At 35.0% G+C, this 13,257-nt stretch overlaps 2 protein-coding genes across 2 annotated transcripts; both read right to left on the reverse strand.

Annotated features, from left to right (window-relative positions):
- Positions 1–5,256: 5,256 nt before the first annotated feature.
- Positions 5,257–8,988, reverse strand: LOC102627356 (G-type lectin S-receptor-like serine/threonine-protein kinase At4g27290). The gene is made up of 7 exons (XM_006475143.4): positions 7,562–8,988; positions 7,198–7,302; positions 6,879–7,096; positions 6,595–6,805; positions 6,231–6,468; positions 5,991–6,138; positions 5,257–5,817 (listed from the first exon to the last, which is right to left on the reverse strand). The coding sequence occupies exons 1-7, from the start codon at positions 8,832–8,834 to the stop codon at positions 5,506–5,508; spliced, it is 2,505 nt and encodes an 834-aa protein (XP_006475206.1). The 5' UTR covers positions 8,835–8,988; the 3' UTR covers positions 5,257–5,505.
- A 3,213-nt stretch (positions 8,989–12,201) lies between these two features.
- Positions 12,202–12,982, reverse strand: LOC102609855 (2S seed storage albumin protein-like). The gene has a single exon (XM_006475166.4). The coding sequence runs from the start codon at positions 12,936–12,938 to the stop codon at positions 12,480–12,482; it is 459 nt and encodes a 152-aa protein (XP_006475229.1). The 5' UTR covers positions 12,939–12,982; the 3' UTR covers positions 12,202–12,479.
- Between the last annotated feature and the right edge of the window lie 275 nt (positions 12,983–13,257).

Consider the following 13,257-nt stretch of genomic DNA (forward strand, 5'->3'; position numbering starts at 1 on the left):
GCACCGAGTTGGAGAATTATACTGGATAGTGAGTCTTCTCTTTCACCCGAGATCATGAGCATTGTGATCCCATAAGACTTTTGATTCCTAGATCTCAAATACACCCAAAAAATGACTTTTTGGTGCACATCGAAAGTTTTAATAATATGATAGGGTGTAGGGTTTGATGCAAGCCTAGAGGTGTAGAATATTTCCACTAACCTTGGAAGGACAAGCGTGAGAATGGTACCAAAAAATGCCCAGAGGAAGTATAAGAAGTTTCGAGTAAATGTGCCAGGAATTTGGAGAGCAGTTTTGAGGTTGACACAATGGAGCTGATTAGGATCAAGCGGGGTGAAAATGAGCCCGTCATAGAATTCTTGAAGAGATAAGACTACGCAGTCCTCGACCTTGGAGCCTTTAACTATCCTCAAACATTGAAGAAGCTGAAAGAGAGGGCGAATATGGTGACTGTGGTACAACTTGAGAAGACCAATCGTAAAATCATACTCTATCGCGTACGATAGGCGAAGAGAGATATCAAAATTAAGGATGAAAAGACGATGATGATCAGAAGTGAGCAACTTAAAGATTTAAGATGGAAGGAGAAAAAGATCTAGAAAAGAGGCGGGCCCGTTAAGCGAAGTGACAGACCATCTCCAAATAGAAAAGCAAATGGTCGAGCACTCATTAGCAAACCCATTAAATGCCACCTTAATTCCAATGCAGGAGAGTCCCCTCTGCTCATTCACCGAACAGAGACCACTGAAGAGATCACAACTACCCATATAACCATCCTCATTGCGATGCCCTAACAAATCACCATATACAAAACACCAAAGTAAACATATCAAACCCTCAGCGCCTGTCACCACTCGTAATAATTTTGCTAAGGACAAAACTACGCAGATAATCGACCAGAGCTTGGCTTACAAGCGATATACCCCTTGAAAGTGCCTCTGAATGAGCTATACCACATAATAAATAATAGAGGTCTACTATATCCCTCAACCTTATTAGCAAAAGTGGCCAACAAATGGGAGAAAAGTAGATTTTATGAGTTCCACAACATTCATGGTCACACCATAGCTTAGTGTCGTGACCTTAGAAATCAAGTTGAAGACTTGGTAAGGAATCGCTACCTAGACGACCTCATTGATGGTGCCCATTAATAACTCTATGAAATGAGAGTTATCATGACACTTTTGGACTCAAACCAATATTGCTTAGAGAGTAAATGATGTGTTTATATTGCATTTTAGTTACATTCAACATAAACATGTATTCAAGTTCAATTTTAATAAATTAATTTATTTTAGATCATTTTGTGTTCAGATTATGTGCATGATTGTAGGGGACTAAAAAAGCTCAAGTTTTATGGATAGAATGATGCTACAACAGACTTGCAGAGATGACAAAAGAACTTAGCGGCAGAGGAATTAAAACAAGTCTGAAACAGTGAAGATGCTGCAGCAATCTTGTAGCAACGACATATTAGATTTCAAGCGCGATAAATGAAAGATTGTGATCCAAGGTTTCCAAAAATGGAAGATACGCACCACACACTTTTGGTTGCCCTAATTTCAAGTTATAAAAGGAGCATGCATGAAAAGAAAAAGGGAGAGCCGTCACTCAAGAAAAAAAACAGAGAAAAACAAAAAGAAAATAGAGAATAAGAGAGACTTGAGGGCGGCAACAGAGGATTCAAGGAGAAAATGGAAAAGAAATCACCAAGACTAAGTGAAACTTAACTCTTCTTCTTATTTTCTTGTTTTTATTTATTTATGGAAATGTACTTAATGGTTAAAACAATTTTTTTTATTATTGTATTGCAAATCATGAACTAAATTTTGTTATGATCGAGTGATAAACAAGTTTAATGATTATTTGACTGATATATGTCTATTGCATGCTATAACATTTTTCTTAATTTTACTAATTGCAATTTCCTATTTCTGCTGACCACCCATTTAGTGGATACTAGCTTAGAAATAGCATAAAAAAAGTCTGATTTAGCAGAACAAATTAAGACAATACTTGATTTGAGATTGGGTTTCCTAAGTTGAGTTAATCTCAATTTGAATAGGGTCATGTTTGATCTAAAATTAGTGAACTAGACAAAAGAATTTACCTTGTAGGACAATTGGAACCTAGAATGCCTTGACATCTCTATTAGCCCAAGTAACTTCATTAACAGATATGGTGAAAATTATGACCACTGCTCCAACAATTAGCAACCAAATTGCTGACTTATTTTGTGTTTATTGTGGAGAAATGCATCTATTTGACAATTGTCCTAGAAATCTAGCTTTGATCAACTATGTGGGCAAGTTTAACAAGTAAAATAAGAATAATTCTTATTCAAACACTTATAACCCTGGATGAAGACAACACCCAAACTTCTTATAGAGCAATCAAAAACAACATGCTGCAGTATCTAGTGGACAAAACAAGCCTGCCCAATCAGCTGGATTTCACCAGCAAAATCAAGGACAAAGAAACACCAGCAATGATTAACTTAGTTCTCTCGAAGCTTTGATTAAAGATTATATTGTGAAGAATGAAACAATGGTCCAAAGTCAAGCTGTATCCTTAAGAAATCTAGAAAATCATATTGGACAACTTGCTATAGCATTAAGCAACAGACCTCATGGTAGTTTACCCAGTAACACAGAGGATCCCAGAAGAAAAGGAAAAGAGCATTGCAAAGTGATTAACTTAAGATCTGGAAAGGTTCAGGAAGTGCTTGAGCTTAACTGGGATATGCAATCTCTAATTTGCATAAGGGTGGTGAAAGAATCAGATTTGGTGTTTGATTCAAGGTGGATAAATGTAGAGTTAATGAATATAAATACAAACCAGAGCAAACGTCAGCGTATTAAGTAATTGGTTAATTCAGTTATGAAGTCACATAAGGGGTAACGTGACTGGGATATGCAATCTTTACTTTGCATAAGGGTGGTGAAAGAATCAGATTTAGTGTTTGATTCAAGGTGGAGAAATGTAAAGTTAATGAATATAAATACAAACCAGAGCAAACGTCAACGTATTAAGTAATTGATTAATTCAGTTATAAAGTCACATAAGGGGTAACGGGAAACGGCATTAAGGCTTGCGTTTTGGTCATAACTGATTCAAGAGTTGCTCATGCCAAGTCATGTGGTTAAGTAAGTGCCTCCAAGTTCGTTTTAACAGTCTTGGACACGTGGAAGAAAGTTGTGCTATCTGGGTTCATTGTTTATTACTCTGCTGCAATATATTACTGGTTCTCCATCTCATTCTATAACTGATTCAAGAGTATTTGAGAAAGACTTTAGAAAGAAGGAAAGTTATTTCTTGAGCTCTGAAATCTCAACTCTGTGTACTTATAATTTCCTCATTAAATCAATCAATAAACAAGTTCTGATGGTTTCACTCGTGGATGTAATTCTTGTAAAAGACTGAACCACGTTATCTCTTATGTTCTCTATGATTTTGCTTCTGATTCATCTTTTCTATTGTTCTGATTTCTATTCTTGAAAGGTTGAGTCTATTTAGAGAATATTGATTTGATTTGGTTTAATTTTGTGCTTGTGTGCAACTTGTATTGATCTTAATCAAAGATCTTGGGCAGAGTTTTAATTATCAATCAAAGCTCTACATAAAAGACATCAAATTTGATAGAGAAGAGGCCTTGAAGAGCATAGTCAGGTGACCTAGAACCACAGAAATTCATTGTTTCATTACAAACGTAATCATCTTGAAATGATTTATGGACATGGCCAAGCAAGTGATTTTGCATGAGGATTTAAAAATCTCTGCAATTTAAATATACTCACTAAGTTCCAATTATCCTTTTCACATTTGATTGCAATTCATCTCTAGCAAGCATTCTTGCCATGCCAAAATGTGATATTTTAGGGTTTATTTCTCTATATAAGAGAATATTACATGCCTTGAGATTTTTGTGAATAACTCTTAATTTAGATAGTGGTGAAAATATAGAAGTCCTTGAGCAATTCCTTTAAGGGAAATTATCAGCCATATATCCTTAAATGACACCAGTATCAAACGTGCTACAACACTTTTCGCTTATATCACTCGTACACCCTAAGTTGACAAAAGAGTTCTGGTGTCCACCTTTCCGTTTACTACCGTTAAGAACTTAACAGAATTTGAGCAAAATGACTATTTTACCCTTTAAACTCAAAATGAGGTAAAAAAATAAATTTATCTTGAAAATTAATGTAAATTTTCAATACACAATTTTTTTTTATTAACAATACATTTTTTATTAAAAAAATATGAATTATTAATAGTACATATTATTAACAATTATCCATAAAAAATATTCATCTTATACCATAAAAATTATTAACAACATATTATTTACAATTATACATATTATACCATAAAAATTCAAATTGAGCTTGGAGGAGTAGATCTTCAATAATTTAGGTTAAATTTTGGAGGAGTAAATTCGGTTGTAAAGTAGTTTTTTTTTTTAGCAATTATTAACAATTATCCGATAAATGCGATGACATGTCATTTTTATCAAAATATATCATATGACATGTCGTTTTTTACTAGGTAAATGGGATGACATGTCGTTTTTTTAAAAAGACTATATTACCCTTATGATGTCCGCGCTCGCAAACGGCAGTTAACGGATTGGTGGACGGCAGAAGTGTTTTGTCAACTTAGGGTATACGAGTGATACACTTGAAAAGTGCTGTAGCACGTTTGATACTGGTGTCATTTAAGGGTATATAACTGATAATTTCCCTTCCTTTAATGATTCTAACTTGTGTTTCCCAACATAAAAGTCCTTTTTTGCTTGGAATTGTTACAATATCAAACCCTTACATGAGAAACATTGTAAAGTACCAGAGAATGCATATTTATACAGGGTAAAATTATCATTTTATGCTCTAAGTCTCACTAACATTTTTATTTTTACGTGTTTGAATCCTTTAAGCTTTTATTATGTGTGTTTTATTATAATTTAAATATTTTATGTATTTTAGAGATATTTTAGTCATTTCACGACCAAAGAGAATAAATAGATAATGAAAAAATTACGATACAAACCTTATCACACTGTTACACACCTATTATGAAAACACACTTAAAACCTGTACACAAAATCATTTATAATATTTACAAAGAAAATTAACTCCAAACATCTATAATTGTAAATGATACAAGTTAGTTATAGCTGAGTTTTCTATAATTCTCATAGATAGAAAAGCCAGCTGTCTGGGAGAAGGTAAATTAAAAGAGTTGATAACCAAACGGTTAATAAAGTGCCTAATTCATGCTATTAGTTAGGCCACTTGGAAGATTAGCTATAGCTTAATCTTCACAATTACAAATGGTATAAATAGTGTAGTACAAATTCATTTCTTTTTAATAAGAAAAGAAAAGTCCAGCTCAATGTCTCTCAGATTTTGTACTTGTTCTAACAAAGAAACACTCTAGTTCTAAGGAAAATATCAAAACATTTGATTCCTTTCTAACTGAGAACATAGAGTAAGGCTCATATGGCTATCGAGCATCTACCACTGAAAGTGTTAAGCAGTTTCCTAAAGAGGCTTCAGCATTAATATTTGCTAGCAGAACTGACCTTTCCACAATTTGCACATATGAGAAAGCAGGCTGATGTGGGGAAGGCAAATTAACAATCTCGTCTTTTAGCATTGCGACAACTTCCAACATGGTTGGTCTATCTGTTGCATTCTCTTGAACACATAAAAGGGCCACCTTAATGTATCTCGTCACCATCGAATACAGTGCTTCATTTTGCATTGTCGGATCCATCAACTTCCAGGCTTTGTCATCCTTCCACAAATTCCAAGCCTGAAGTAGAAAAAAAAAATTCAAAATGCTAAATGAATAAGTCAGCCATCATTTTAGTTCTGCGTATAGGAAATTCTTAACATTTCCAATTCAATAATCAAACTTTATTCCTTCACAGTTATTGCTAGATTCATTGTAATATGCTGAAATAAATGAGAAATATTCTCACTTACATGGCCAAGAAGGGTAAGGGAATCAGTATTATAAAAGCGTGTATTCTTCTTGCTACTCAGTATTTCCAACAGTAACACTCCAAAGCTAAACACATCAGATTTGATAGAGAATAGGCCGTGCAAAGCGTACTCAGGCGACATATAACCACTGAAATTCATTGTTTCATCAAATATTCAACAATGAAAGCAAATGATATTTGCATGAGGATTTAAATAGTCTTAGGAATCAAATTTACTTACTAAGTTCCAACTATCCGATTCGTATTTGATTGCATCTCATCACCACCAAACGTTCTTGCGATGCCAAAATCAGATATTTTTGGATTCATGTCACTATCTAAGAGAACATTACTTGCCTTGAGATCTCTGTGAATAACTCTTAATCTTGAATACTGGTGAAGATATAGAAGTCCTTGAGCAACTCCTTCAATGATTCGAACACGTGTTGTCCAATCTAATAGATCTTTCCTAGCAGGATCTGTTACAATATCAAACCTTGAGGAATATTTATAATATGAAATGGTACAGGTTAAAACAATGGGTACAGATAAAAGTCAGCGAGAAATTGTAAATATTTATTTCTTGAATGATGGAAAAAAAATACCAAAAATGAAAAAATCCAAGCTTTTGTTAGCCATGTACTCATATATCGAAATCTTTTCGCCCTGTTCAATACAGCAGCCGAAGAGTCTGACAAGGTTCCTGTGTTGAAGTTTTGCTATCAGCATCATCTCATTTTTAAACTCTTCTAGTCCTTGTCCTGACTTACTAGAGAGCCTTTTAACTGCAACTTCCTCTCCATTAAGTAGTTTACCCTGTTTCCAATTGCATATTTCAACATAACGCTCTATACTCTGTTTATTGTAGCAAAGTTCACAAGAATGCTACCTTATAAACAGGCCCAAAGCCACCTTCGCCTAGCTTATTTTCTTCCGAGAAATTATCTGTAGCTGCTGATATGCTAGACAAGCTGAAAAAGAGAAACCAAGATTCCTTACTCTTTCCCGTTCCAGCGCTATCTCCCTCACAGAATTCCTTTGCTCTGCTCATATTGCCCATATTTATTTCAAATAATAACATATCTTGGCTTGCTTCGGTTCTTCTTTCTGTATGCTGGTTATAAAAAATATGAGCATACGTTTTGTCATGTGCACTCATAGACTCATGGGGACGCAAAACATAAGACAGTGATTTAAAAGGATGTCACCTTTCTCTTTGAGCTTTTTCTTCCTTCGATAAAATATGAGAAAAGCGGGAAGAATTGCCACTGGAAGAGCAGCTAGTACCACTATCCATAGTGGCCTCTTCTTTCCTACACCCAAAAATATATTTGCTATCAATTCCCAGTTTCATTTTGCCGGAAAAACTGGGAAATAGCCAAATAACCCCTGCTTTGTTTTAGTTTCTCTCTGTATTATTGTGGCTCATGTGGTTTATAACATTCAATTCCTGAAACAAGTAGGCAAGTGTAATTCGATTTAATCGGAAGGCACAGCTTTTAGAAGGAAGCCTTGCAATAGCAAAGAAGCTGAAAGCTTTGCAATATCAACTTCAAAAATGCAATAATGTACCTGGTTCTGAAGCTGGTACTCGTAAGTAGATAGACTGTCCGGTAAGGTTTGCAAGTGTCTTTCTCATATCAATCAGGTCCCCAAACCACATTAAACAGCCACTGCCTCCTCTGGTTAGGTTGAAGTAGGCATAAGCTCTACAGGTGCAGTTATTCAAGCACTCAGCCCCACATTCCTCAAGATTCATACCCTCATTTAGCGAAACATCTAGCAAGTCAGGCACTTTCATGTCATCAAACCTTTTAAACTGGTTTGCGGTTTTGCAATCTGACAAATGGCTTCTCACGCATGTTGTAGCCCATGTTTGGTTGTGTTGTGAATTGGGTTTGAATCCCTTCAAGCACTCACACTTAGGTGGATTATCAACATTGCAAATACTGTTAGCACCACAATGCCCATAATTTTGACAAACATCACCGGGGGCTGAGAACATGACTTGCCATCCAGAACTCCCCTCGTTCCATAATAGCCGCTGGATCTTGCCTAATGGGTTGATTTTTAACATCATTATGCTTAAATTGTTGTAGGATTCATACCTGTAATAAATTTCATCTTCCGTATCTACCAAAATTATTTTGTAAAGATAGTCTATAAATGTAGGACCATCTTCAAAGATAAATCCATTCCACGGTCCAATACGGGCTAACTTCAGCGATCCCTTGTAAAGAAAAATTTGAGGTAACACATGTATGTCAAGTCTGTAAGTGAATTTTCCTGGGGATGGATCATCAGCGGTTCTCCACGACGTTAAATATCGTTCCCGACCAGTCTTTAAATCCCAACCCACCTTCATGCCCGGTAACAGAGTGTCTGATGGGAAGTCAAAGCTCTGCCACAGATAGCTACCTTCAGAAGTATTATTGCTAAAATTTTCCCTTAGAACAAGGTTTCCGGTATCTAACAGCTGTGCCACTGGACTTTTTGCTTCTTTAGACATGTTCGAAGACCAGATAGTGCCATTTGCTTGGTTGAGAAGCACAAGGTTCCCATTGTTGTTAATAGCTAAAATTCCATGTGGATCAAGAATTGGGCAATTTCTATTAGCGACCCAAACAACTGTGTCAGGGCTCTTCTTATACCATACTCCCAAGTACCTGTTCTTTGAATTACCAGGAGAGAAGAAGCCTAGTTCAAACCTTTGAGATGGTGAAACCAACTTCTCACCATCACGGATGAATGTTGCTGGAGTTATTGAGTCTGCTGCTAACGAAAACTGCAAGGCCAACAAAGAGGTCAAATAACTGATGATGTAGAAGCTAGAAAGGTTCTCCATTCTCAAAACTGGATGAAAAATATCAAAGTGTTTTGAGATTGATTGAAATAGAATTAATATTCATCTTCTAAAATATCAGTCCTAACGGGGTGTTGAACAAGTCTATTGAATTGACCTCCTGGTGTTGAATTTTGAAGTCTTGCAGACTCTTCAAAACTTTAGTAAAATAGTTAAAAATTATTCACTTGTTGAAAAAGGAGTTATTTTAATTACTTCAGGACTTCCTGCGTGGTATCCTTCCATTTCTCAAGGCTAATGGTTTGTGGTTCCAAAATCATAACTCGACTTGACTTTATCGCTAGATATTTCAAACTTACGTAAGAAATGAGAAATTTCTTTGATGAGAAATTATTCTCTTAAACTAAATTTTGATAGCGATTTATAGCAATATCCAATGGTCGAAAATCCTAACTTATAATCATCAGTGTTACAGATAAACTTCACTGCTGATCATACAACAGTAAAATAATAAATATTTACAATGTTAAATTATTTTGAATATTAAAAAAATAAAACTTAACTTATAATAATCAGTGTAAGCAACGTCAGTTACTCAGTTGTTAACAACACTACTAATAAAATGGTTAGTTCAAGCTATCAGATTCACCACTTGCAAGATTAGATTTAGCTGAAGCATCACGTCCAAAGATTGTATAAAGAGTGATGTAGTACACATTCATTTGTTGTCTACAAGAAAAGAAATTCAGCTCCGTTTCTCAGCTTTAAAAAAAAAAAAAAAACACTGTGATTCTAAGCAATGTATCAAACATTTGATTTTTTTTCCTAACTAAAGCACATAAAGCAGGGTTCAAATAGCTATCGAGCTTGATCTCTGGATGGATTAAGCAATTCATTGAAGAAGCTTCAGCCTGCATATTTGTGGGTAGAACTGAATATTTCATAACTCTCACATATAAAAAAAGCAGGCTGTTTGGGAGAAAGTAAGTTGGCAACCTCATTTGAATGCATTGAGACAAGTTCTGACATGGCTGGTCTATCTGTTGCATTCTCTCCAACAGAGAGAAGGACCATGTTCATGTATCTCTTCAGTATTGGATAAGATGCTTCATTTTCCAATATAGGACCCTTCAGTTCCCAGGCTCTACCATCACTCCACAGATTCCATACCTGAAGCAAAACAGATCATTCAAATGCTGAATGAATAAGCCAGCTCTCGCACTGATTCTACTGATGTAGGAAGCTCTTTACTTTTCCACTTCAATAATCAAGCTTTTTCTTCTATTAGGATTTTTACTAGATTAAAGAACAAAAAAGAAAGAAGAGAAAAAAGTGAGAAATCTTGACACTTGCATGGCCAAGGGTAAGTGCATCGGTATCATAGAAGTGGGTATTCTTCTTTTTACTCGGTGTTTCCAATAGCAATACTCCAAAGCTAAAAACATCATCTCATTTTTTGACTCATCTTGTCTTTGTCCCAACTTACTTAAAAGTAGAGATGGCCAATGGGCCGGATGACACGTGGTACGACAGGTGTTCGTACAGCACAGTACGACATGAGCACGTTTCAGCAGAGTACGCGGCACGGCACGCATGTGGGTCGGGCCAGGCTTAGAATTTTAGGTATGCGGGCCTTAAAAACACAACATAATTAAAAATGGGCTAAGCACGACGCGATAAAAAAGCCTGCAATAAGCACGTTTTATTTTTTAATAAAAGTAAACTTAAAATTTTATGATTTTACAAATAACTTGAAATTAAATTTTTTAAATTCATTTAATTCTTAGTTTAAAAAAATACTATAATTGATTTATATTTATAATTTATTAAATAAATAATTGATATCATGATTTTAATGAATAAAATTATAAATATCGTGATTTTATAAATATGTATTAATATTATTGTGAACTATGATTTATAACTCTATGTAAGTTTAAGTTAACAATTAAGTTAACCCTTAAGAAATTTTTATTATTATTATTGTTGTTAAGTATTAAAAAAATTCTAATACTATAAGTTCAAATTTAGTAATTAATATTACATTAATAACTATAATCTTATCATAATCTTATCATACAGGTTCTTGACAAACTCATTACATTCTCTAATTATACTGCATATATATTTAAAAAAATTTCTTATTATTAATTAATAAATTAATAACTATCAATTTATCAATATATTAATATTTTTTAAATTAATAGACTTTTGGAACTTTACTGTAGATCTCCAAAATTTTACTGTAGATGTCCAAAACACTTATTTTTTGTGTTATAAATTTAAACAATCAAGGAGAATTTAATTAGTTAATTAATCAAGTTTCTTCTTTATTTAAAATTTTAAAACTAGTATTAATTTTTATAAGGAAAATTATCCACCGTCCACCCGTTTTTTTAACTTTTTCAAAAATCCACAATTTTTTTTTGTTGGAATCCACCTGAAATTACATTTTTTTTACTTTTCCACTTTTATTTGGAGACCGTTAAGAAAACTAACGGAATATTATATAAATGACTTTTTTACCCTCAAATGTAAAAGATAAATTATCCATCGACCACTTATTTTTTTGTTTTTTTTTAAATACACAATTCTTAATTTTTTTTCTAAACTCCACTTAAAATTATATTTTTGTCACCTTTGCACCACTGTGTCATTGTAAAATAATAATTTTACCCTTATGATGTTAGTAAAATTCTAACAGTGTTATAACGAGAGTGAACCAATGAAAAAAATATTAACTTCAGATGGAGCGCTGCAAAAAAAATTATACATTTTTGAAAAATAATAAAAAAAAATTATATATTTAAAAAAACAGTAAAAAAATAGTGAACAGTAGATAATTTTCTTTTTTATAATTATTTTTCTATTTTTCTAAAGGGATGGGTGGAAAATATCACCACCCAAACAATAAAACTGGGAGGGCTGGGATAAATGATGAGTACGGAGGGCCATAATAGATAAACTAACATACTTTTTAGTAAAGCTATGATATAAGAATTTAGAAATAAGAGGGTAAATTTTTTTTTTCCTCTTTCTTTAAGAAAAGGTGCATAGAAATTAATATGCCCGCTGCCACACTACTATCCGCAGGGGTAACGGTCGGTATTGAACACTACATAGAACTGTCTCTTCCACCAGAACCTCTTATTAAGATAAAAGATTTTGGTCGTTCAAGTTATGTTTATTAAGCAGGTGAAACAATATTTACTGAATCCTCGCAAGGCCCACCCCCAGCTGTTCTATAAATTACTATTTTTCAATGTTAGTCTTTACATATTATCATTTGTAATGGAGCTCCCTAAACAGGAGATTAATTAATTTTCATTGCCATGATAGTGTGGTATAATTGGACAAGCTCAGGTGATAAATGTAGAAACCAGAGTAAAACAAAGTACACTATAAGAAATTAACAAAGATAACACTCTTTTCTTAATAAAGCGACTTCGATTCCACACTGCAGCCTATTAAGTCTACATAATTACACACTACTCATCACCTACAGGCAAATTAAAGACACACGGCGACGTGATTTATTATACTCTAAAGCTAGTCACTCTTTAACAGTGAACTTAATTTTATTACTAACTTGCATGCATATATCATGCACTCCCCCCCACCCCCCCGCCCCACCCCGGGGGCACCACCAGAGCACACACGCTAGCCATTATTATTAGAAACACGTATCTAGAAGTAAGGTGAACTGAAGTCACAGCCCTGCCTTGGAGAAATGTTGCACTTGCGAGGAATTTGACTGGCCGACTCATAAGCTTGTCGCAACATCCCGCCCTGTATCTGTCCTTGCTGCAGCTGGCTTCTCAACGCTTGCTCTAGCCCCGGGCAGCGGCATCTGTTGTCCAGCTGCTGCAGTTGTTGGCAGCATTGTCGAAGATACTGCTGTTGTTGATTGTCGCCAAGGCTGCTGCCCCACAGGCCGTCCTCCCCTTCCTGCTGCCGGTCGCGGACCTGCTGCCTCAAGTGCATCTGGCACTGGCGGAGTTGCTGCTGCTGCTGTATCTGCTGCTCGCAGCTCTGCTGGGAGGGGTTTTCTTCGTCGATGAAAATGGTGGTGCGGTAGATCGAGGAGTTGGCAACGAGGAGGAAGAGAGCGAAAGTAGATAGAAGGAGAATGAGCTTATTTGCCATTGCCGCTTGTTAGGGCTTTCTAGGTCGATGGTGAGAGTTCGGGGTGGTGGTGAAGGGATCTTTATAGCAAAATGAAGGTGTATGCATGGCGGATACGTGTTAGATGGAGTGGTAATCAGGGCAGGTGTTTGATGGTTGCAACTCATTGTCACACGTAGATGTTTCATGCAATTTGCTGGCAATTGAGGTTTTTGTTTGTGCATGCATGCAAAATTAAACTGCCTGCCTTGGGATTTTAAAATTTTGGTAACTGCAGGAAATTGCTTGGGAACTCTTATACAGCTTTGTTCTTTATGCAACAGAATCAAAATCTTCAAAT

The sequence above is a fragment of the Citrus sinensis genome, chromosome 9 (genome assembly GCF_022201045.2).
Source record: "Citrus sinensis cultivar Valencia sweet orange chromosome 9, DVS_A1.0, whole genome shotgun sequence".
NCBI classification, from domain to species: domain Eukaryota; kingdom Viridiplantae; phylum Streptophyta; class Magnoliopsida; order Sapindales; family Rutaceae; genus Citrus; species Citrus sinensis.